At 40.3% G+C, this 23,804-nt stretch overlaps 1 protein-coding gene across 2 annotated transcripts in view; it reads left to right on the forward strand.

Annotated features, from left to right (window-relative positions):
- TRPM6 (transient receptor potential cation channel subfamily M member 6) overlaps positions 1-23,804 on the forward strand; it is a gene marked incomplete at its 5' end in the record, with an annotated part of 195,376 nt that overhangs the window by 53,290 nt on the left and 118,282 nt on the right. Inside the window, 2 exons of one of the 2 annotated variants that reach the window (XM_082843245.1) lie at positions 3,492-3,682; positions 23,286-23,365. In XM_082843245.1, the coding sequence (XP_082699371.1) occupies positions 3,650-3,682; positions 23,286-23,365 (113 nt within the window). Of the gene's footprint in view, positions 1-3,491; positions 3,683-3,934; positions 4,271-23,285; positions 23,366-23,804 lie in introns of those variants that run through there. The other variant, XM_082843244.1, reaches the window with a different exon arrangement.

Below are 23,804 nucleotides of genomic sequence, written 5' to 3' on the forward strand. Positions count from 1 at the left end.
AGCGTAGGCTTGTGTAACAATCTTGTGTGATAAAACTCCCAGTTAAATTTGAATTTCAGATAAGCAACAAATAGTTTTTTAGTATAAGTATGTCTTCTCTTGTTAACAGTTTGGCATATATTCTTCTAGTACTTTCCTGTGAATAATCCAACTTACACATATAAATTTAAAAAAATAGAATCGTACTTTTACTAGTTGCTATTTTCCTTTTCCATATCTGTACATTTAGATCTAACTCATTCTTTTAAAAGCTGCATGGTGTTTTATGGTATGCACACACCACAGTTTATTTATTTAAGCACCTGCTAATTAATGGCTGTTTGGATTATTGGCAATCTTTCTTTATTACAAAGGGTGCTACTATGTATATCCTTATATATATATATATCTTAGTGTATCTCTGAAGTATGAAGTTCTAGGACTGGAATTGTGATGGGAAAGGTTATGCCTTGAATCCAGATGGCTAAAATGCCTTCAAAAAGGATATCATTTTAAACTCTTACCAAAAGTATTTGAGGGTTCCTATTTCTCCCCTTGCCAACCCATGAGTATTTTAATCTTTGCTTATGTGACAGGATAAATGATCCATTTTCATAGCAAATTGGGAGCATACTCCCATAGAAGCACTGAATTAGAAAAACATTTATTCAGTAGGCATAAGGAAATATATTGCTACCTTTCAAAATGAAATTTGATTTGTAGCAGTTTAGGAGAATGAATGGATGGAATTCAAACTCAATACCTTGGGTTTGAATGGGAAGGTCTGAAAACAGAAATAGTCACACAGGAATGGATCGGAGGGCTGGATTTCATCCCTCCTTACTGGCAGTATACCTTTATCTTAAATTAATAACCCATAACTTTAAACTTCCCCCACTTGTGGAATGCCCTCTAGGTTTATCATCCTTTCCATTACCTACTTTAAAATGCCACTGCATTTATTTTGTTTCCTTTATGCTTCTGAAAGTGGTGGTGGCCACCCACAGTGAAAACCATGAACACGAGATAATAATATACCATGATGCATTGGGCAAGAGTTTCCCATGGTACTCTTTCTTCTTGGTGCAAAGAAATAGAGTTGTTTTTTCTGTTTTTTTTTATGCAGTTAGTAATTTCTTTTTTTTAATTTTATTTATTTTTGGCTGCATTGGGTTTTCGTTGCTGCGAGTGGGCTTTCTCTAGTTGCGGCGAGTGCGGCGAGTGGGGGCTACTCTTTGTTGTGGTACGTGGGATTCTCATTGCAATGGCTTCTCTTGTTGTGGAGCACGGGCTCTAGGTGCGGGGGCTTCAGTAGCTGTAGCACGCAGGCTCTAGAGCGCAGGCTCAGTAGTTGTGGCACACAGGCTTAGTTGCTCTGCGGCATATGGGATCTTTCCGGACCAGGGCTCGAACCCACGTCCTCTGCATTAGCAGGCGGATTCTTAACCACTGCACCACCAGGGAAGTCCCAGAAATAGAGTTATTTATTGCTCCGTTTTCTCCCCCTGGGCTGTCCAGAGAGGCTGGGAAGTATTACTGTGCAACTCCCCCAACAACCCTCAGCCCTATCCAAATAAATGAAAATGAACCAAAACCAAATCCAAGCTTCTAACAATTTTCTTTAGGAGAAGAGTGCATATATTAGAAACTATTCCTTAGTAGTCTCCAATAACTGGGACTCATCAAGATGTTCATATATAGGGAATTACCTGCTGGTACAGTGGTTAAGACTATGTGCTTTCACTGTGAGGGCATGGGTTCAATCCCTGGTCGGGGAACTAAGACCCTGCAAGCCATGCGACACAGCAAAAACCAAAAGCAAACAAAAAAGATCTTCACATATAAAAAAAATGTTCTCATACCCATTTTTCTCTGCTGAAAAATCAGCTGTTTCCCTCCATTTTGAAATCATTAGGTTGACTTTAAAATAACTTTAGAGTAGTGTCTTAAAACCATGTTAGATCAGGAATAAAACATTTACAATGTTCAGGGTAAAAAATGAAGATCTGATAAAGAAGAAAACATAGGAGAAAAGAATGGGAAGAGGGAGAAAGGGATCAGGGAGGGCAAACAAGTGAGAATTTCTGTTTATGTTGATGAGTGTTACCAATGGTGCCCCAGGTACGGTTTCACTTTTGATTGTCCCTCCTCTCTCTATAAACTCGAACTCCTTGCAGACTGGACAATGCCGTATTCATCTTTGTTTTCCCAGCACCCAGCAGGATGCCTGACAAACAGTCTGTGTTCAGGAAATATTTGTTGACTTGAATTAAACCACACTAGACTACTAATGAACACCCTAAAATTTAAATTTCATTGCTAGCCGCTTGGCAAAGGTATATTTGTGGCCAGGAGATTTTTTTACGCAAGCTTTCAAGTTGTGTGAGACGCCTGTGAAAGATACAGATTCCTGGGCCCCACCCCAGACATTCTGATACAGATGGTCTAGGTGGGGTGGGGGCGGCTAGGGAATCTGCACGTTTAACAAATGCCTCAGGTGTTTCTGATACAGCCTGGGAACCAAAGGCAGCTTGCAAACTAGCACACCAGAATACCTTAAGCCCTGGAATTGTCCTGATATTTTAGACTCTCTGCCTTGAAGCTTGATCTGAAAAGAATATATGACCATCCTAACATGTAAATTTACCAAAGAGTTTAAACTGGAAGATGGTAATTACAGTGCACCAACACTCCTAAGAATCTTGAGTTCCAAACGTCTAGTCTTCTTGGTGGGTCTGCAGATTTCTGAGAGTTCCCAGTCTCTAGTGCTGTGACAGACCTAACAGGGGAGATGTATGGAGAAACACCAATCAAGAGGTGCTTACTTGCCTTTGGGGGGCTTCTGAATCTGTTAACTGCTCACAGATCATTAACATTTTGAGGGAGCTGGGTCAAGGAGAATGAGATTCAATGGATTAATAGAAAAACAAACAACAACAAAATGTTAATACATATATGAGATGTTCAAGTTTTCTAACAAAGAAAAATGAAAACCACATAAAGAAATCAGGCTGAAAAAAGTGTCAGCAAATGTGAGCTCACTGGGCAGAAGTCCAGAATGGACTAAAAGGATAGGTGGTCCTAATTTGAAATCAGGGACGAATGGCTAGCATTGTTAATTACAACACTTGTAATAAGTGAGCATCACCTCTGCCAGCATACTGGGATTCACCTGTAGTAACTGACCACAGCCTTAATCAAGACCGACTAGCCAGAGCAGCCCACCGAAAATAACAGAAATCATAAAGCTTTTGATTGTATTTTATGGATTTCAGTATAGCCTCTGAGGAAAGGGGATTTATTTGCTATCCTTCCCGCTATGTAGATAAACCCAGGCCCAGAGAGGTCACCTAACACCCAGTAACTCCCAGTTAGTAAACTGCTGGTTGTTAGGTTAAACCTCCTGTGTCCTCCCCGCACCACACTGACTCAACAATAACAGTACAATTAAATACGTGTGTGATGATGATGATGAAAATCTCATTTGACCCTTCCTCTACTCTTTGATCCAGGTAAGGTCGGAATCACCTCCTTTCTACACGGGAGGTAACTGAGGCCAAAATACAAATCTGTAGGGCTGTAAAAGGCAGCGTGCGGAGGTGGAGCCCCAATCTGACTCCATAAGTCAGAAGCTCAGACAAGGCTTTGGCGGCGGGCCTGCAAGTCCAGGATGACAGCTCGCTCTGCGGAGGAGCGCTTACAGGTATGGGGGGCTACCAGCCGGCGGGGCAAAGCGTCTTAGGCGGTTTACCAGATCTGAGCCCAGGGCCCTGGGTGCTTTAGGTGGGGCCAGCCACAAGATATCTAACTAGGATCTGGCATAGCTGGGATTTACGAAATACCTGCGCTCAAGTCCTGTGGTCTCCACGCGGGTCTGATTAACATATCTGAGGGTTCGGCTACCGTAGGACACTTACTTAAGGGCACGCCCCACAGCCCGGTTGCCGGAGCTGGAATGGAGCCAGCGCGGAGGTGGTATCCGAGCGGAAACCTAACGGGGCGGGGGATTCTGCTTAGGGCGGTGGGGACACGTCCCGGGAGAGGAGGCAGCTCTGTGGTTCCGCTCTGGGTCGGTGGCGGAAGAGACCGGACGTGGCGTGAGTCGGCTGCGGGTAGGAGAGAAGGCTCGGTCCGGAGCAGAGGGCCACATCTGGGCGGCGGAGACCTAGGGGACGGGACGTCGTCGCGGCTCTTGGTGGCGGCGGCAGAAGTGCCAGGCCGCTATTTGCGCCTCTGCGCGTCCCCGCGCGCAGCGCCCCGGACTCCCGGAGCGATGAGAGTGCAGGTCAAGGTAAACGCCGGCGTCCCAACCACCTTCCCCCACTACCCCCGGCCTCCCCCGCCTCCGCTCCACCCTCTACTTCCAGCTACCAGGACTCGCAGCCTCGAAGCTCTGAGTCCCAAGCGCGATGGGAAGTTCTGGGGAGCTTGGGGAGTTAGGGAGAGGAGTGGAGGCCCTGGTCATGCCTTGGTCTCTTGCAAGGCTGCCAAGCCTCAAACTGCCTGTCACTTAACCTATTTTTTGGACTGGCACACGTGGTGTGTGAATAAGTACCATTTATGGTGCACATTTTATTTCTTGCATTTCGGCATAGTCCGGTTGTTGGTACTTTCTTTGGAGCCAGTTCCCCTGAATTAGCCTCTTTGCTCCACCACTAGCTACGATCTTTAGCAAGTTACTGAACCTCTGTGCTTTGTCTTCCTCATCTGGAAAATGGGGTAATAGTTATAATTTGAACATTAAATGAGATGCTATATATGCAATGCGCTTAGAATAATGCGTAATATATTTAGTGGATTGCAAAAGTTTGGTTGTTACTATTTCATCCAGGCAATAATCCTGTGAGATCTAAGTATTACCACCCACCCACTCCCACCCCACCGGTTAACAGGAAAATGAAGCTGAGGGAGAAGAACGGAGTTAGGATTGGAACCCAGGCAAGTGCTTTAAAACACTAAGAATATGGATATCACACACAGGATTTTGAGCATTTGTTCCTAGGGAGAGGGTGGTTCATTATTAACTACCAATGTGGGAATTGAGTTCTTCAATTTCTTTCTCCCTATGTACAAATTTTGGTGTTTCATTTGCTTTGGATTCTTCCATAACTGATAAAGCATTAGATACTCTGGCCTGACACCTGGGTTTGGTGAGAATCTGACTGTTTCTTAGGTATCCCTCACCACCACCACCACGGGGTTGGGGAGTTGAAAATCATTTGAGATGGAACCCAGCGGGAACCTACTTTTTGGGGCCAAAATTGGGGATTAGTACCCTCAGAAAGTATTAGACTTGCTTTAATAGACAAGGATGTGAATAACATGTTGAGTTGATTGTACCCCAGAGGAGAGGGAAAGACCCAGGCAGAATATTGATGATTTGCCACAAATTTTGGTCTTATCTTGCCCATTTACAGTTCTCTATCATAGCTAAGTTTTTTTGGCAGGACTTCTATGCCAAAACTCAAGCATTTGGTAAATATTGGACCTGAAATATGTCTTGCCTCTTTTTCTTTCGCCCTGGGTTTTTTATCATGGGTTTTCCGTATAGGCTGGAAAGCCCAACCATTTTCAGAATGATTCTCTTCACACTTCTGGTAGAATCTTCCAGTATTGGAACTGAAAGTGGCCATCCTACCTGTAACTGTTATTTCTTTGTGTCACATCAGAAATCTACACAGCAACTATTTTCCTGTTTAAAAAAAAAAAAAAACATAGGTGATGTGGGTCTCAGTTGTGATGTGGGTCTCAGTTGTGATTTTTCTCTTTTTTACTTCTTAGTTTGACTGAAGTTGTATATACACATAGTTCAGAGACAAATAATTCCATAAGGTTCATTACTAAAAACAGCAGAACCTCTACCATTTTCTTCTTTTCAGAAAGAGCAGTCATGTTCATCTCTTCTGGCTAGTTGGTACTTCTTTGGGTCTCTAAATAATGCTTATATTGCTCCCTCTTGATTTTTCAGGTTTAGTCATCATGTACTGTCTTTCCAGCGTGGAATATGAGTATTTAGCTTTCTTTTGAGTTCCTTCACCTACCACTCACATGCATCCTTCCTGTTCTTGCCATCTATCTTCAGAATATAGCTAACTCATAATTTTTATTTAGGTCAATATTTAGTTCAGTCAACATTACTATGCCTTCCTATCCACTATTAAGAACCGGATTATGTACTACATGATTACTTTCCCTTCCTTACTATTGTTTCCCCCAGAGCTGTCTTTCTGTGTGTGTTTGCAGAATTTTCTATGGAGTTTTCACTAATTTAACCACAGGTTTTTTGCCAGTTGTCTAAATCTTCTCTCAAGATCTTCCAGTGCAACAGCTATTTCAGTCAATTTTATCTTGTTGAATACTGCTCTTTGACCTGCTTTGCCGGTCCAGAATGGTAGCCCTTGATGTTGGATACACAGCTGTTACTTCTCTTTTTACCATCATTTTGGAGATTCCCTTTGCCTCTCTCTTATGCTGGATCCTGTTTCTTATATCCCATGTCTTCTTCTTTCTTGATTATTTCCCATTGTTTTGGTGGAGCACATTCTCCAGTAGGTCTCTGAGAAAGGGTACATGTAAGGTAAACTGAATCAACATATTCTTTAAAAAATTTTTTTTTAAATTTTATATTGGAGTATAGCTGATTAACAATGTTGTGATAGTTTCAGGTGCACAGCAAAGCGACTCAGCCATACATATGCATGTATCCATTCTCCCCCAAACTCCACTTGCATCCAGGCTGCCACATAACATTGAGCAGAGTTACCTGTGCTATATGTCATGAGAATGAATCAATGTATTCTTATGACATATTATCCTTCCAGATTTTTTTTCCTTAAAAAAATTCCACTAACAATACAACGATAAGTTCTTTTGGTAAATAATTAAAACACTACAAACAGAAATTCAAACAGAAAATTCCCTTTCTATCCTTTGTCCTCATTGCCCTTCAATCCAGAGGTAATCAAACCATTGGGTTTGTAGCATATTATTTAGGTATATTATTATATACGTATGTATTTATTGTTTTGATTTGTGCATTTGCTTTTGCATAAAGGGAATTATACCGTTTATTGATATGCAACCTGATTCCTTTAAAAATAGTTCTTGGACATCTTTCCATGTCAATACATATTGATCCTTTCTTGGCTCATATGTTCAGATGAGCTGGATCAATCAAGATCAAGCATATAGCATTTTCTGAGCAATCACTCTTCTAGATTCACTCAGCCAACAAATATTTACTGAGTGTCAACTGTATGCTAAGTCCTGTTCCCAGGACCTGGGAATATACAGTTAACAAAACTTTTATTTTTGGGGTAAAGAGGGATAGTGAAATGGTTCTAGATGATGGAATTGAGCTCAGCTGCAGCTTTAGTTAGCTTGTTTTTCCTCTCCTGGAGTACAAACATCATTCAATCAAGTCTGTCTATCTGTCTGTCTCTTTGTATAAAACCGTGACCATTACAAATTGAACTGTATAACTTGTGTACCACCAGAGCAACAGAATCATATCCCTGAGATACAGAAATAGATTTTATGAATAAACAAATGTGATATATACATACAATGGAATATTATTCAGCCTTAAAAAGGAAGGAAATCCTGTTACATGCAACATCATGGATAACCCTTGAGGACATTATGCAAAATGAAATGGCTAGTCATGAAAAGACAAATCTTGAATTGTTCTATTTATATGAGGTGTCTAAAGTAGTTCAATACACAGAAAGAAGTAGAATGATGGTTGCTAGAGCTTGAGCAGACATGGAAATGAGAAGTTGTTTAATGGGTGTAAAGCTGCATTTTTGCAAGATGAAAAAGTTCTGGGGATTGATTGCACAAAAATAAAAAATATAGTTAGTAATACTAAAATGCACACTATAAAATGGCTAAGATAGTAAATTGTACATGATGTGTATTTTACCACAATTTTAAAAAAATAAGAAAAATTTGACACAAATTCCACAGTGGGGTATGTCCTATACTTTGAATTCATGATTGAACCTGCTTTCAGCTGGGTTCAGCTTTTGCCTGAAATCATGGTTTTTCCAGGGCTTGGGGAGTGGGCAACAATGCACTGCCCTGGAAACTCTTCTGATGGACTTGGCACCAGAACCTTTAGCATGTCCCCTTGTCGGGGGCAGCCCAATGCTGCTTTTCCTTTTTCCACGAGTGTTGGCATTTCCATATCTCTGGGGAAAAGGTTCCTAAGTTGTTTATAGCACAGATAAACTTTGAGACTATTTCAGAGTTACACAATTGGGAGCAGTGAGAAGTGGTCATTTTGTTTGCCTTAGAGGTTTCATTCTTTCTCAGGCTTTGTAAGCACGTGCCTTTGTAAGAACCTTTTGGTCTGTTTTGATTGGAAAAGACGACTTTTACTCCATGGCACAGACAGGTACCTTCCCTAGCCCTGGTTTTCCTGCATTTTCCCAGCTGGCATTTGCTTTCCAGCCCTGGCCTGATGTGCAATGATCCTCTGTCATTTGCTGGCTCTGGATCTTGAAGCACTCCAAGATCGGGTAAGGGTCAGATATCCCGGGATTGCAAATGTGCTGAGTTTTGATTGGAGAGATCAGCCTGGTGAATTGGGTTGTTCTTTATTCTTCCACCTCTCCCAGCTATATGTGGGCATCATATGGAATTTCTTTCCAGGCAGACTCAAAGCCCAGTGGGGTGAATGACTATGAACAACCAAAGTTCTCTCCTCACTTAGCCTATTGTGCACTCGGAGCTTCTTGTAAATAGTCATTTTTGACATGAGCAAACCACCTGGCCCAGGGGAAGAACCATTCCTGTTTATTAGGAACTTGCGCTTTCTGTAGCAGGGCTACTGGTAACCTTGGAGAATATACACTCTTGGGAGTCTTTCCCTGTCCTGAGAGTTTAACATTCTCTTTATCTTCCTTGGGCTATGGGCCAGGAGAACGGCTCAGGTTGCCCACAGAAACCAGAGACATTTAAGTCCAGGCAAAATTTGTTTGTGATTAGAAGATCATAGAGCCTGAAAATCATATGCCATTTTGGAATGTCTAGCAAGTTCTTTCCTTTCTCGCTAATTTCCCTCAGTTGCTGCCGAAAAAGGAACAGGATATGGTAATTGTAGAGTCTCTAGAAATATCAGCAGGGAGGCCAGAAGACTAATGAAAGAAACCAAGAGTCAGAAAAAGTAGTTTTACTGCTGATTGCAGCACTCTTCTGGCCTCGGGCAAGTTAGGTCGGTTTCCTTATCTATAAAGCAAATGGCCACTATTTGCCTGCCACTTCTTTCTAAGGTCTCTGAATGTGCTTTGAGTTAGAGATTCCTTTGACAATCTGACAAAAGCAATAGATAATCGACTCAAAAACTCAAAGTAGAGTGGAAACCTGACCTGCTGGGCACTCAGGCTTACTGGCCAGCATAAGCTCTGTCTAAAAATGGCTGCCCACCCTTGGCCTTAGCAGATTGTTGCAAAGTTGGAATCCAAGCCTAGTATTGCCAGATTCTGGTTATTTATTTATTTTTAAATTAAATTTTATTTTTTTAACTTTCCTTGTTGAGGAAAATGCAGATGTATAGATTCTTTCTTGAATGTGAAACCCCTGGGTTTTTACATTTTACTAGTTGCTTCAAAGATTTTTGAAAACACCTTTATAGACTGAACAAAACACATTTGTGGCCTGCTTTCTGCCTGTGGGCAGAAGGATATCTGTATTTCGTTTTCTACTATGGTTAAACCCAAATTATTTATAGGTTTATTTTGGGGCTTTTCTCTCTTTCTGTCTGTGCCACTCCCTCCTTAAAAATTTTTTAGCGGATTTATTGAGATATATTCACATATCATATAATTTACATGCTTAAAGTATACAATTTAATGACTTTATTATCTTCACAGAGTTGTGCATTCATCACCACAGTCAATTTTAGAACATACTCATCATGCCTCACACTCCTTAGCTGTTAATCCCTAATCCCTCCATCTCCACTAGCCCTAGGCAACCACTGATGTACTTTCTGCCTCTGTAGATTTGCCTATTCTGGGCATTTTATATAAATAGACTTATACGATACGTATGCCTTTGTGACTGATTTCTTTCACTTAGCGTAACATTTTCAAGTACTGGTATGTGTCATAGCATGTATCAGTACTTCATTCCTTTGTATTGCTGAATAATATTCCATTGTGTGGGTGCCTCACATCTTATTTGTCCATTCATCAGTTGATGGATATTTTTGTTGTTTTTGCTTCTTTGTCTATACTGCTGTGAACATTTGTGTACAGGTTTTTGTGTGGACATATGTTTTCATTTCTCTTGGGTAGACACCTAGAAATGGACTTGCTGGATCATATGGTAATTCCATGTTTAGCCTTTTGAGGGACCTCCAGACTGTTTTCCACAGCAGCTGCACCATTTAAATTCCCACCAGCAATCTATGAGAGTTCCAGTTTCTCCCCATCCTAGCCAATACTTTGTATTGTCTGAACTTTTGATTATAGCCATCCTAGTAGGTGTGAAGAGGTATCTCATTGTGGCTTAGATTCGCATCTAAATGATTAATGACTAGTGATGTTGAGAATCTTTTCCTGTGTTCACTGGTCATTTGTATACCTTCTTTGGAGAAGAGTGTATTCAGACCCTTAGTGTGGCACTTGTTTTTGATCCAGCTCTTGAGATTTTCTTATGAGAAATGCCCATCTTCATATCCACACAAAAGTTGTTATACAGTTTCTAGGGATTCCTGACCCTCTTGATATCTCTCTATGGGTCTAAGGATACCCACAGAGGATGTGGTATAAAGTGGAGATTTTTCTGGGCACTTCATATACTTGATCTCACTCATTATTATCTATTAAGGACCTCATGGGATTTGTATGAGGATCAGATGTTCAGGAATGTGATTTGTAAACCCTAAAACACTATTCAGCTTCAAGGATTAATACAGGTGCAAATTCTGGGGGTAAATGATGGTGAAATGAAGTTGTTAAGGGCATGAACTTGAATCTGACTGCCTATGTTTGAATCCTAGTGTTATTTTTATGAGCTGTTGTGTTCTTGGGAAAATTACCCAACCTCTCTGACTCCATGTCCTCATTTGTAAAATGGAGATAATAACAGCATCTACTTCCCACATGCTCTTGGGCAGAGTTACTATAAACAATGTGCTTTGCGTTGGGCAGGTGGGTACATAGAAAGTCCTAAATGAATTCTTAAGTTGCTACTGTAGACTAAATGTTTGTGCCCCCCAAAAGTTCATATGTTGAAGTTCCAATCTACAATGTGATGCTATTTGGAGGTGAAACCTTTGGAAGGTAATTAGGTCTTGAGAGAGGAGCCCTCACGAATGGGATTAGTGTCCTTATAAGAAGAAACACAAGAGAGATGAGTGCTCTCTGCTATGTGGAGATACAGTAAGAAGGTGGCCTTTGTAAACCAGGAAGAGGGTTCTCACCAGAACTCAACCATGAGGGCACCCTGATCTTGGACTTCCAGCCTCTAGAACATTGAGAAATAAATGTTTGTGGTATAAGCCACCCAGCCAATGGTATTCTGTTACAGTAACCCACCTGACTAAGCTACCCACTAGTTATATTATCTTATAGAACAGAACAGGTTATTAGCTTATAGTGGAGCAGGTTGGTCTTTGCATATGAAAACAGCTTTCATCTTTCTGGAAAAAACAGTTTTCCTCTACTGATCTTTGAAAGAGCCAAGAGTTGTTTTGTAAAATGAATCTGTAATCTTAGGAAAGAGAATTTTCCTTCCAGAAGGATTTAAGTCCAGAGGGTACTTTAGAGATCCTTAGCCTGGATCAGTTAATCCTGTCTAACCTTTGTCACCACTGTTAGTGTCCGCTTTAAAGTGATTTAAAACAAACAAAAAACAAACCCCCCAATCTTTGTCCTTATCTGGCCTAGAGAAACTCAGGTTCCAAGTAGGCAGTTTTGCTCTGTGATCAGGTCAAGTGAGTAGATATTGTTGGATTAAAACAAAGAGGGTTCAAAGTCTTAAGATTTAAACGCTTTATAGTATTAGCTAGAGTCTTTAGGGCAGTCTTTTTTTTTTTTTTTTTGGCCATGCCGCTCGGCTTGCAGGATCTTAGTTCCCTGACCAGGGATTGAACCCAGGTCCTCTCGGGGCAGTGAGAGTGTGGAGTCTTACCACTGGACTGCCAGGGAATTCCCTAAGACAATCTTAAGAAAGGCAAACTAGGAGGGAGTCAGTGAATTGACATAAGTCTTTGCGGATTGGATCTTTGTTCTTGGATGAAGTAGAGGCAAGCCTTTCCGGCTCACATTTTGGTTTCTTGAGCTGCTTACAGACGCTACCTTTTTTTTTTTTTTGGCCACACCGCATGGCCTGTGGGATCTTAGTTCCCTCTCCAGGGATCGAACCTACGTCTCCTGCATTGGAAGTGTGGAGTCTTAACCACTGGACCGCTAGGGAAGTCCCTTACAGCCACTACCTTTGAAAGAGAAACCACATTTTGAGAAACAACTCTTTTAGTGGAGACATTTCAGATGGAAAGTGCATCTTGCTGGCTGGTGTTTGGGTTCAGCAAATACTGAGTGTGAAAAGCAGGGTGATAGATGAAGGAAAAGGAGCCATTTACCCAGAGCAGGACCTCTGAGGCCCTTCTCTGTGGGGTCTCCTTGATGTCAGAGTCTTTCATTTCAGTTTAAATGAAGAGAAGAGCTCTGTAAGGTTCAGGCCAGGAGAGAGTTTCTGAGAATTATTGGAATCCCAATATTTTGTCAGTTTTATTCTCTGACTCACAGATAATGATTCGTGTGTGTGTGTGTGTGTGTGTGTGTGTGTGTGTGTGTGTGTGTGTGTGTGTGTCGTGTGGATTTTGTTAAAGAAAATTTTTTTATGACATTGTTAAAGATAGCAAGGAAGACCAGTCAAGAAAAAATGACTGCAATGTGGGTTTTGCAGGAGGGAAGAGAGATCAGGCTCAACTCCAAATACGAGGAAAGTGGAGATTTATTGCCAAGGAGCAAGATGGGGTCAGTGGATGGAGAAGGGTCAAGAGGAAACATCAAGCCTAGGGGGATTCTTGCTAAACCAACTCAACAGGATTCTTGCTGAAGGTGGGCCAGAGTAGAGTGATCAGATTGCAAGCCTGGGAGATTTTTGCTAAATTAACTCAGCAGAATTCTTGATAAAAATGGACTAAGTGGGCCAAGGACAGAGCCCAAGTTTGGGGCCTAGTTAGAAAGAGGACTCAAGTCAGAAAGAGCCTGACTCAACTTTGGTTAAGGGAGAGAGTCTTCCTCAGTTTGCAGCTGGAGGTGACTAAGGTAGAACATTCTTCTTTATAATACAATCAATCACAAAATAGGTGAGCATTTGAGCAACACATTCTTTAAAGAAAAAAGCTGCTTTTCTTTTGTTTAATCACTCTCTTAGAATTGCCTTTTTAGGTCATTTCAAGGTCTCTTCCTTATGGATAGAGTATATTTCTTCTCATCTTAAAATAGCAGAAGAAATTAAATGCAGAAGAAATGTCTTAATAATCAAAACCCAGTGAAAATGAAAACCTGTTGTGTAGTTTGGCTTCTCAATGACTTAGAGAAAGGCATTGTGCAGTAGCTATGTTCCCTTTTCCTTCCTGAATTGCATCAAAAGTACAGTCAGTTTCTAAACAACAACACTGGCACTTTGAAAATCAAGTATAACAGCCAGAAACAGAAGTTGGGAAATCTTTTCCTAGCAAATGAGATTTCATATCTGCCAACAACTGTTACAGAATTCTTGGTACCCCACTGACAGACTTCTGCTTCTCAACTTACTGGACTACCCTCATTCCATTAAAACATCTTTTTCCTCCTTGAATTTTAGGGGAATTGTTTGTTCTGGATGTGATTTTTTTTTTTTTTGAGACAAAGAAAAAAACCAACCTGATTAGTACCCTACCCTAAATCTCTCAGCTTAAATTAAGATAAAAATCTTTATGATTTCTATCTTTTAAATTAAGTTAAACATCTCAAAGATATTTTTTAAAAAATTAAGTTAAAAAATCCTAAAGATGAAGGCAAAAATCTTATATTAAGATATAAGATTTAGGGGAGGGAATATTCTTAGTTGATAACTGGTAGAAAACTCTTGGAAAGGAATTTATCAAAACTGCATCCTGTGGAAACAAGTGTGTGATATCCTCAAAGATGATCCTTGATTTAATATATTTAGGGAAACAATGGATAGTTTATCTGTTCTATAGAGTCATAATACTTCCATGTGCCTGTATGAGCAGAAAACATTTTCTTCTTTCTTATCTGTTGTACTGGTGGCTTTTATACTTTGCAAAATTCCCTGTTAAGAAAAAGTTAATGGGGCCTGGCTTACATGTTCCATGAATGATAGAGTACAGGCTTAGAGTAAAAGAACTAAGAGCGGCATTTTAACAATTATAACATTATAGCAAATATGTTTTGTTTGTTTTTTGCTATGTAGCAATTAGGCACACAGTTGTAAAATGTTTACCTAAAGTAATTATAATTAATTTTTTTAATGGAAGTGGAGTACCTAAATGTAGCTAAAGGAATGCTCATGAAAATTTACATCCGCACAACTGGACGGCTGGAAATTATTTTAACAACCCCTGGGGTGAATTGCCCAGGAAGAACAGTATTTCTCCAGTTTGCTGATAGAGATTTCTTACAGACTAGAGAAGAAAACACACTCACCTTACTTTTGCTCCCCACTTCCTTTCCTTTCATTATACCTTGCCCTGACTGCCCATTAATCTCCAATTACATTTACTCTTATTTATTTATTTATTTTTTTTTTTTTGCGGGACGCGGGCCTCTCACTGTTGTGGCCTCTCCCGTTGCGGAGCACAGGCTCCGGACGCGCAGGCTCAGCGGCCATGGCTCACGGGCCCAGCCGCTCCGCGGCATGTGGGATCTTCCCGCACCGGGGCACGAACCCGTGTCCCCTGCATTGGCAGGCGGACTCTCAACCACTGCGCCACCAGGGAAGCCCTACTCTTATTTTTTACTCTAAATTCCTATTGCCTCAGTTTAGTTGTCTGGAAACCCCCATAACCTGGGGCACACATTTTTGGTTAGTATATGAGGGACATTCCTGGAATATTGTGTGGCAGTTTCTCCATAGGGTGATCAGTGGGATACTCTTGGTGTTCCCCGTCTATCTTTTAAGTTGGGTGGATCCTCTACTGAGAGAGCATTTCATATGCTTTGTGGTTCACAGAATACATACTGTACTGTACTGATGTTGTACTGTAGAGAGCTGGTAATAGAAAGGGGCACTGTGACTGCACGTGTATCTCCTGCCTTCCTTTCTCTCTGGTTAAGATGAGCAAAGGAGAATGCTGAGATTTGCAGCCGTCTGAGCTAAATGGTCTATGACTTTCTATAGAACATTGATTATAGGTCTGGGGCAAAATTACCAAGAAGGGAAAGTTTGCCACTCCACTCCTTGCGTTTGTCAGAAGAGGAAGCATTTTCTTCAAGGCTGAGCCTTCCTCCTTGGTTATTCATACCATTTTTTTCCCCTGTTCCCCCTCTCCCCGCCACCGCCAAAGTCTCAAGTCATTTTTATTCTCTCTTGCATCTTCACTCTCTTTTATCTACATACAAGGTTCAAACTTTCTTAACATAAGATAAACTTTCTTTCAACGTTGCCTGTTAAACATAGTGTAAAAGAATGCTGGTGCTGGTATTTGACAGAAACTGCTCCTCCTCTGTAGAGGTGATAATCACTGTATTTATCTCACAGTTGTGAATATTACTTTAGCTAGCGCATAAAGCATTTAGCCCAGGCCTTGGCATATGTGAAAGTCTACGTTAACGTTGGCTTTTGCTTTACTTTGTTGGTCTAGTGGCTGTTTTTATTTCTTTCTCCCAAGGATATCTTACACTAGCTTTCTTCTCTGTTTTACAACCTATTTCCTGACTCTCTCTCAATCTATTTGTTTGTCATGGACAAAAATTGTCCTCCTTACTTTGTTTTCAATATTAAACACTTCTCAGTTTTTCTTTGAAACTACCTATTTTTGAAATAATGCAAACATTTTTATTAAAGAGAAAAACTTTCTCCCTTCTTAACTTCAGGTATCATGTTACCATCCTGATTCGTAACTCTGTTTTCATTCCCTGAGCCCTTCTACACGCTATGCTTAGATGCTCCCAGAGGTTCCTGGCTCTTTTATCTTCTCTGTTCTCTGCTCCCCAGTGACTCTGTGGCTTTTGCCATACCTTAACATCGTTGTCCTCTGAATTCTCCCCCAGGCCTAAATCTCTGCATTTCTAACCACCACCGAATTTCATCAACCACCTTTCAAAACCTTTGTCATCTTTCAAGGACTTTCCTGAGTTTTGTGTCCTCCATGAAGACTCCCCAGATACTGGCGGACAGAAGGGATTTCTACTTCCAAGGAGTCCCACAGCTTGCTCTTGTGCCATACTTGGTATCTATTAGTAAACATAGTTTCTTCTCTTTTGGTGTTGGTCTTTGGGACACAATTTTATTTATTTTTATTACAACCATGTGATATGCCCATCAAAGTATTTTGAAGGAATGAATGAATGAAGCTATTATTCTTAGCGGTATCAATATTTTAAAGGAAGAGTGGGTAAACTGATATAATATATGCTGCCTATGGGTTCTGGAGGGCTGATAACCACACTCATCATGCTTCAATGACATCTTTGGGAGGAGGGATGTGGTAGGTACTAAAGTCAGCTGTTAAGTTAAAAATGAATGCAGTCAAAATTATCCTCCAAAAGTCCCTTACATTGCTTAGAAAGAGAAGTACGTGAAGATTTGGTCTCTAGTTGCTTTTTCTCTATGTTGGAACTTTCTTCAGTTGAGCACCAGATTAAATAAGGGATGTTGAAATACTACAGTGCAATCATTGTGATGAGATGGGCAGACTTAAGGCATGCATGTGGGACCTGAGACCAACCAGGAAACAGTAGGTCCTGTCTCTCACTCACACTCAACCCTAGTGCCTATGAAGTCACTGTGGGGCAGTGGTCTTTCATGTGTGGTATCCCTGGGGACTCCTTGGGATCTTTGAGACCCTTTCAAAGGTCCTCAAAATCATTACTTTTTAAAAAATATTTATTTATTTATTTATTTATGGCTGTGCCGGGTCTTAGTTGTGGCAGGCAGGATCTACATTGCAGCATGCAGACTTCTTAGTAGTGTCACGCAGACTCAGTTGCAGCACGTGGACTCTTAGTTGCGGCATGTATGCGGGATCTAGTTCCCCAACCAGGGATCAAACCCAGGCCCCCTGCGTTGGGAGTGTGGAGACTTACCCACTGGACCACCAGGGAAGTCCCCAAATTATTATTATTGGGGTTTTTTTGGCTGCATTGGGTCCTCGTTGCTGTGCATGGGCTTTCTCTAGTTGGGACGAGCGGGGGCTACTCTTCGTTGCCGTGCGAGGGCTTCTCATTGCGGTGGCTTCTGTTGTTGAGGAGCACAGACTCTAGGAATGCGGGCTCAGTAGTTATGGCTTGCGGGCTATAGAGTGCAGGCTCATAGCTGTGGCGCACGGGCTTAGTTGCTCCGCGGCATGTGGGATTTTCCGGGACCAGGAATCGAACCTGTGTCCCCTGCACTGGCAGGCGGATTCTTAACAACTGTGCCACCAGGAAAGTCCCCCAAAATTATTTTTATAACGGTACATTATTTCCCTGTTTTACTCATTCTGTCATGAGCATACAGTGGAGTTTTCCTGATGTTACATGACAAATCCATAATATCTAAAAAGGCTATTAAAATACTATTTTCTTTTTCCAGCTCCATGTCTGTGTGAGGCCAATTCTTTTTATATACTTCAACCAAAAACACTTTGTAACAGATTGAATGCAGAAGCAGATACGAGAATCCAGCTGTCTTAAGCCAGACAAAAATACAATGCTCTTCTCATAAACCTTTTAAAAATATTTTTCGTGAAAAATATTTTATTTATTTTAACATGTAATAGGTTTACCATAATTATTTTTAAATTAACTAATGGGTAAATACTTTAAAAAGTCCCAGTTCTAATTTTGAATACATAAATATTGGTAGCTATACTCTATAAGTAAAAGCTTTCTGGAGGTCCTTGGTAAATTTAATGACCGTGAAGGAGTCCTAAACCCCAAAAGTTTGAGAACTGCTGCTCTTGGGCATAGTATACTCCTGAATGTGGAATGGCATTGATATTGTCCATACTTCAACATTTTATATCTTCTTCTCACCTTTTTTCTTCTAGTCCTCTTTCATTCTTTTTTATTTTCCACTTTTTAAAAATTGAAGTATAGTTGGTTTACAATGCTGTATTAGTTTCAAGTGTACAGCAAAGTGATTCAGCTATACACACACACACACACACACACACACACACACACACACACATATATGCATGTATTCTTTTTCAGATTCTTTTCCATTATAGATTATTACAAGATATTGAGTACAGTTCCCTGTGCTATATAGTAGGTCCTTGTTATTTACCTATTTTATATATAGTAGTGTGTGTCTGTTAATCCCAAACTCCTAATTTATCCCTCCCACCTCCCCCCAACCCCCGCTATCCCCTTTGGTAACCATAAGTTTGTTTTCTATGTCTGTTAGTCTATTTATATTCTGTAAAAAAATTCATTTGTATCTTTTTTAGATTCTCCATATAAGTGATATCATATAATATTTGTCTTTGTCTGACTGACTTCACTCAATATGATAAGCCCTCTCTCAGTCTTTCAGCAAAGATTTTGAATTTGTCCAAGTTAAATATGTGGTATGTGTCTGCATGGAATTTCAAGAAGCATTGTTCTTTCTGCCGTGTTACACTTAGAAAATGAAACAAGTAATCTTCATTGTACAAATAAAGCTTACTATGGATGACATAAATGAAATTGCCTTTAACCTGTAATTCCTAATAAAGGCTTTATTGTCTCAGAGGATGGTGGGTTTTCTAAAAGTCAGTTATTTGAGTATAGCTCCACTAATAGTGACGCTTCACTCCAAGAAGTTGTTTTTTAGACTATGTAGTTCACTTGGATGTAGTCCTAGTAAAGTTTTGGATAATTTAACAAGATATTTGTAGCATAAATGAAGGCCATCTGTGTACTTGGATAACATATTTGTGGATATTTTGCTGGGTGGAAATTGGAAATTGAGTATATCTAACTTGGAAACCTTAATAGATTAGAGTGGTTATACAACAAATAGGCCCAGCATTCAGTTAAACTCTGTATTTCACTTTCCACGGGCAGTTGTAAAGAACACCCAAAAGGGAAACCTCCCATTTCCTTTTCCCTTCTTATCAAAATGATTTCACATGATCTGAAATTATAAACATCTTGTTTGCAAGTTTAATTCCCTAGGATACTGAATAAGGCTGAAGCATGTGTGACAGAGGAAAGGATGTCTTCTCATTGCCATTTGAAATTGTGATTTTGGACTAACATAAAGAGGGCTTTCACCAATCTGGGGAGTGGAGGGATGGGGTATGGTATTTTAGTTTGAACTTTTATGATATGCTCTACTAAGTAGGTCACTGTTGAGTTCTTCTAATTCCCCATTAGACTCTGTGGAGAATTCATAAATGTTTTACTCAGGTACTCATGAGTTTATATAATCTAAACAGTCATTCTGAAGTTCTAAATGCTTTTGCTCAACAAGGCAGTATATGAAAATTTCATATAAATTTCTCACCTAAACAGGAGAAGTGGCATTTTAGGGAATTGTGAGTTATTTAGTTAACATTCTATTAAAGATGTTAAAAAAGAAAAGAAAAAAGAAATCATTACCAGCAAATAGTGCCCTCTAACTACCCAAAGAGAAGAAAACACGTAAGGTTATTTTGTGTTCTTTATGAAGTACTCCTAAATGCTGCCTTCTGGAAAGATTATTTACCGGAAAACCAGTGAGGTCAACTTGTGGCAGTGTTGGCGAGCCAGATCCTTGGGTTTGGATTATTTTAGGTTTGGATACCCTTTGCCTGAGACTCTTAATCTTGGATCAAGTGAGTCCCCCAAGGTATCCCTCAGATTGTGGACAAAACCCTGTAGGAGACCCTGAGCTGAGTCTTCAAAGTATACAGGCTGGCTTTGCACTGGTGAGTTTCCCCAGCCAACAGATCGTGCACTGTGGAAATCCATCTGCCTGGCACTCAGTTTGAAGAGGTCCTTGCTCCAAGGGAGGGACTGTGTAGAGAAAATAAAAAATGTCAGTCTGGAGTCTGAAAATATTTTCTCTATTTGATCCATTCTAGTGCTTCCCTGCATGCTATAGATTCCATGATAAATAAACTAATGCTTATCTTGAAGTAGATTACAATAATGTTAAGGAAAAAACAACTGAATAGGTGCAGTTAAGCATTTTGAGTGCTGTGATGTATATTAGAGTGGGGGCTATAAAAAGAAAGTAGTTTCACCTGGAAAAGTATTTTTTAAATGTTAGATTTTTTTAAGTATGGAAAAGTTTTTAAAAAGAAAATAAATTACTTGTTAGCTGTGTGCCCTTCAACCCCCAATCACACAGTCCCCTGGATGTTAAAAAAAAAAAAATCCATGCACATTTAGAAGGATTTTTTTTTAAATCAAGGAATGCCTGTAAGACTATTCCTTCTCAGAGATTCCCCTGAGAAAGAATCTGTTATCTGGAAACCCTAAAAAGCCCCAGTGTAGAAATACTTTCAGTGACATCAGGAATTAATTCATGTATAGCTACCATTAGAGGATTAGTCTTTGGACATTTCTTTGCTATTCCCCAGCCCTGGGCTTGTATGTAAAATCTGATTATATTTTAGGGTAAGGCAAACTATTTGTACCAACACAGCCTGAGACCAACACTATTTCCCTTCTTTATCCTCTGCCTTTCCCTTCCCCAAATAACAACCACAGTTAAAACACAACTCTCCTGCCCCAGTATATAAAAAACACCCAGTCTCTAAAGACTGTCATGATAGTTGCAGAAATGACATATTCTCTGTCGTCAATGACAATGTGCTGCTCCAAGTGGCAAACACATGTTGAGTATTTGGCCTCAATAGATTTGGGCTATTGAATCAGAATTAACAAACATATGGTTCCTAATAGTTCTCTGTTGAACTGAACATGGGGGGACCTCTTCCATATGTGCTGAAGAGTATATTGCAAAGGCTACCGTTATGAGGTAGGGGGAAAAAGTAAAGTTCTAAATTGAAGAATTGTTTGAAACACTTGCAAATTAAGCCTGCTTTTCTTTTCCTGTAGTTTTGAGATAAGATATGGGAGTTGCAGGAGGAATGTTTCCATGTTCTTGTTATGGCACAGGTTTCCTGTTTACACCCTTGGAGAGAAAATTGTATACATGGATTCTTGAAGTTCTATTTTAAGTGTGTTCATTTTGTTGCTCATTCAACAATCATTGGGTTGGGCCCTGGGGCAACAGAAATGACTGGCATGGGGCCTGTAGGAGCTGGAGTCTAGTGGGGGAAAATGGACCCATAAAAGTCATTCGTTTGAAATATGAGAGGTCATAGGAGGGAGATTTGGAGGTCAGGAAGTATTTTTCTATGAAAAAAATACATCAAAGTTAAGTTCCCATGCTACCAACCAAAAAGCTAATTTTTACCTTTGATATTACCAATAATAATAACTAAGCTTTACTGAGCCCGAGTAAGTCCCAGGGAGAAATCTAAGCCTTAATTCCTTTCAGTAGCCCAACAGTAGGTATTACTGTTATTATCTCCTTTTTAATAGATGGGAAAACAGGCCTGAAGAAAGTAATTTGCCCACATCATTCTACTAGATTCAGCTGTCTAGCCTTTTAAAAGAAGGGAGTGGTTGAGCATAGCTTGCTTAATTTGTATACATAGGCTGCTAAATTAGGGACCCTTTTTGGAGCTGGTTTTTTAAAATTAATTAATTAATTATGGCTGCACCGGGTCTTAATTGCGGCATGTGGACTCAGTTGTGGCATGCGGACTCTTAGTTGCAGCACACATGCAGGATCTGGCTCCCTAACCAGGGATTGAACCTAGGAGCCCTGCATTGCGAGTGTGGAGTCTTACCCAATGGACCACCATGGAAGTCCCTGGAGCCTTTTCTTTTTTTTTTTTTTTTTTTTGCGGTACGCGGGCTTCTCACTGTTGTGGCCTCTCCCGTTGCGGAGCACAGGCTCCGGACGCGCAGGCTCAGCGGCCATGGCTCACGGGCCCAGCGGCTCCACGGCATGTGGGACCTTCCCGGACCGGGGCACGAACCTGTGTCCCCTGCATCGGCAGGCGGACTCTTAACCACTGCGCCACCAGGGAAGCCCCCTGGAGCCATTTTTAATAGGTAAATGTTACACATGAAGTTTAATGATGTCAATTTGTTATCCGTTTCCTTCTTTTTATCCTAAGTTCCTTCAGAGTAAGAACTTTGTCTTATTTGCCATAGAATTCCCAGCATGCCATATGGAGGCCTATTTCAAAATATTTGTTGAATGAATTCAGATATTTTGAAATTCAGCCAATGGTAAGCCATGCTTATACAATATGTATCAAATTGTCAGCCTAAATAAAGAGGTAAACTGAGGCAAGCCTGAATGATCAGAAATTGAGTTTATTCAGGAATAACAGAGGAATTGAATTTGGGAAATGCATGCTGTAGCAAGCTACAGGCGAGTCTGTTGAGGGTTTGGGGCAGGGAGTGCAAAGAGGGAGACGTCCAGCCAGTGTCTAAGCAGTAAATTCATTGTCTTGAGGATGGGGAGAGATTCTTGGCATATGGTTATCGGTCAGGAAATAAGTCTCGTCTTCTGTGAATCAGGCATTTATGGGAAATCAGTTTCTCAGTTAAGTTCCCTTCTGAGGGCACACGTGTGATATTCTCCATTACATATCCTCCAGATTTGTTTTAGATTGAACTCTTTTACAGAATCTTGCTGAGGTTACATCTCTCCTCTGACACTCTTTCCAGCTTCCTGTCAAATCTTAGCCAAAGTGGGACTTTATAAGTGAGAATTCTGAAGTTTGAGAGCTTAATATTCATTCTTTAGGGTTATGGTACAAGATTTAAAAGTGACTTTTGGCAGAATTAAGAGAATGCTTCCGCTATATCTTTACTTCCTTGGTTTTGTGCATTTAGGGATCTTTCACTTCAAATGAGATTGTGGACCAATTAACTTTGTGAATATTTTTGTGTTCACATTGGCTTATTTGTGTCTATGTTGTCTGTAATAGAACCTAATAAATGCTTAGGGGTTTGGGGCTGGTCTTGGCATTTTAATTAGGGTCTATTATATTTAAGTATATCTTGCCTACCTGGACTACTGTGGTTATACTGTGCTTTCATTTAATGAGACTATGAAAATAATGACATTTTTCTATTCAGTCCCAGAAATCCTGGATTGAAGGAGTGTTCGACAAGAGAGAATGTAACAAAATCATACCCAGCTCAAAGGACCCTCACAGGTACAATTTTTAATTACATTTTTCTTTTTAAAGCAACAGTACTTGGAGGACTGTTTACTGAAATTTAGAGATATGACTTGTTTGCCCTGTGGAGCCACTGTTAATATTGTGGTAGATTTCACTCTGCTGCTTTATCTTTGATGTTCCTGTTCCTCTTCCTGGGAGGATAGATACCAGGGAAATATCTAGTGCTACATCCATTCCACCGGGTTTGGATAAAAAATTTACAACTTTTGAGTATTGAATATTCAAAATAGTGTGACTTCCTTATCCCCAAGTGTCTGTGAATGTAGTAACTGGGATATTTCAGGACTCCATGCTCAGATTATGCAAACAGTTAATTTTTTCCTCCTGCAGGCTTTTTGCTTAAGCAGATAATGGGCAGCAGAATGGAATGATTTGCATTTGATTATTCTGAGTTCTTGACAACCCTTTGGAA

The sequence above is a fragment of the Leucopleurus acutus genome, assembly GCF_964270905.1.
Source record: "Leucopleurus acutus genome assembly, chromosome: 7".
Lineage (NCBI taxonomy): Eukaryota > Metazoa > Chordata > Mammalia > Artiodactyla > Delphinidae > Leucopleurus > Leucopleurus acutus.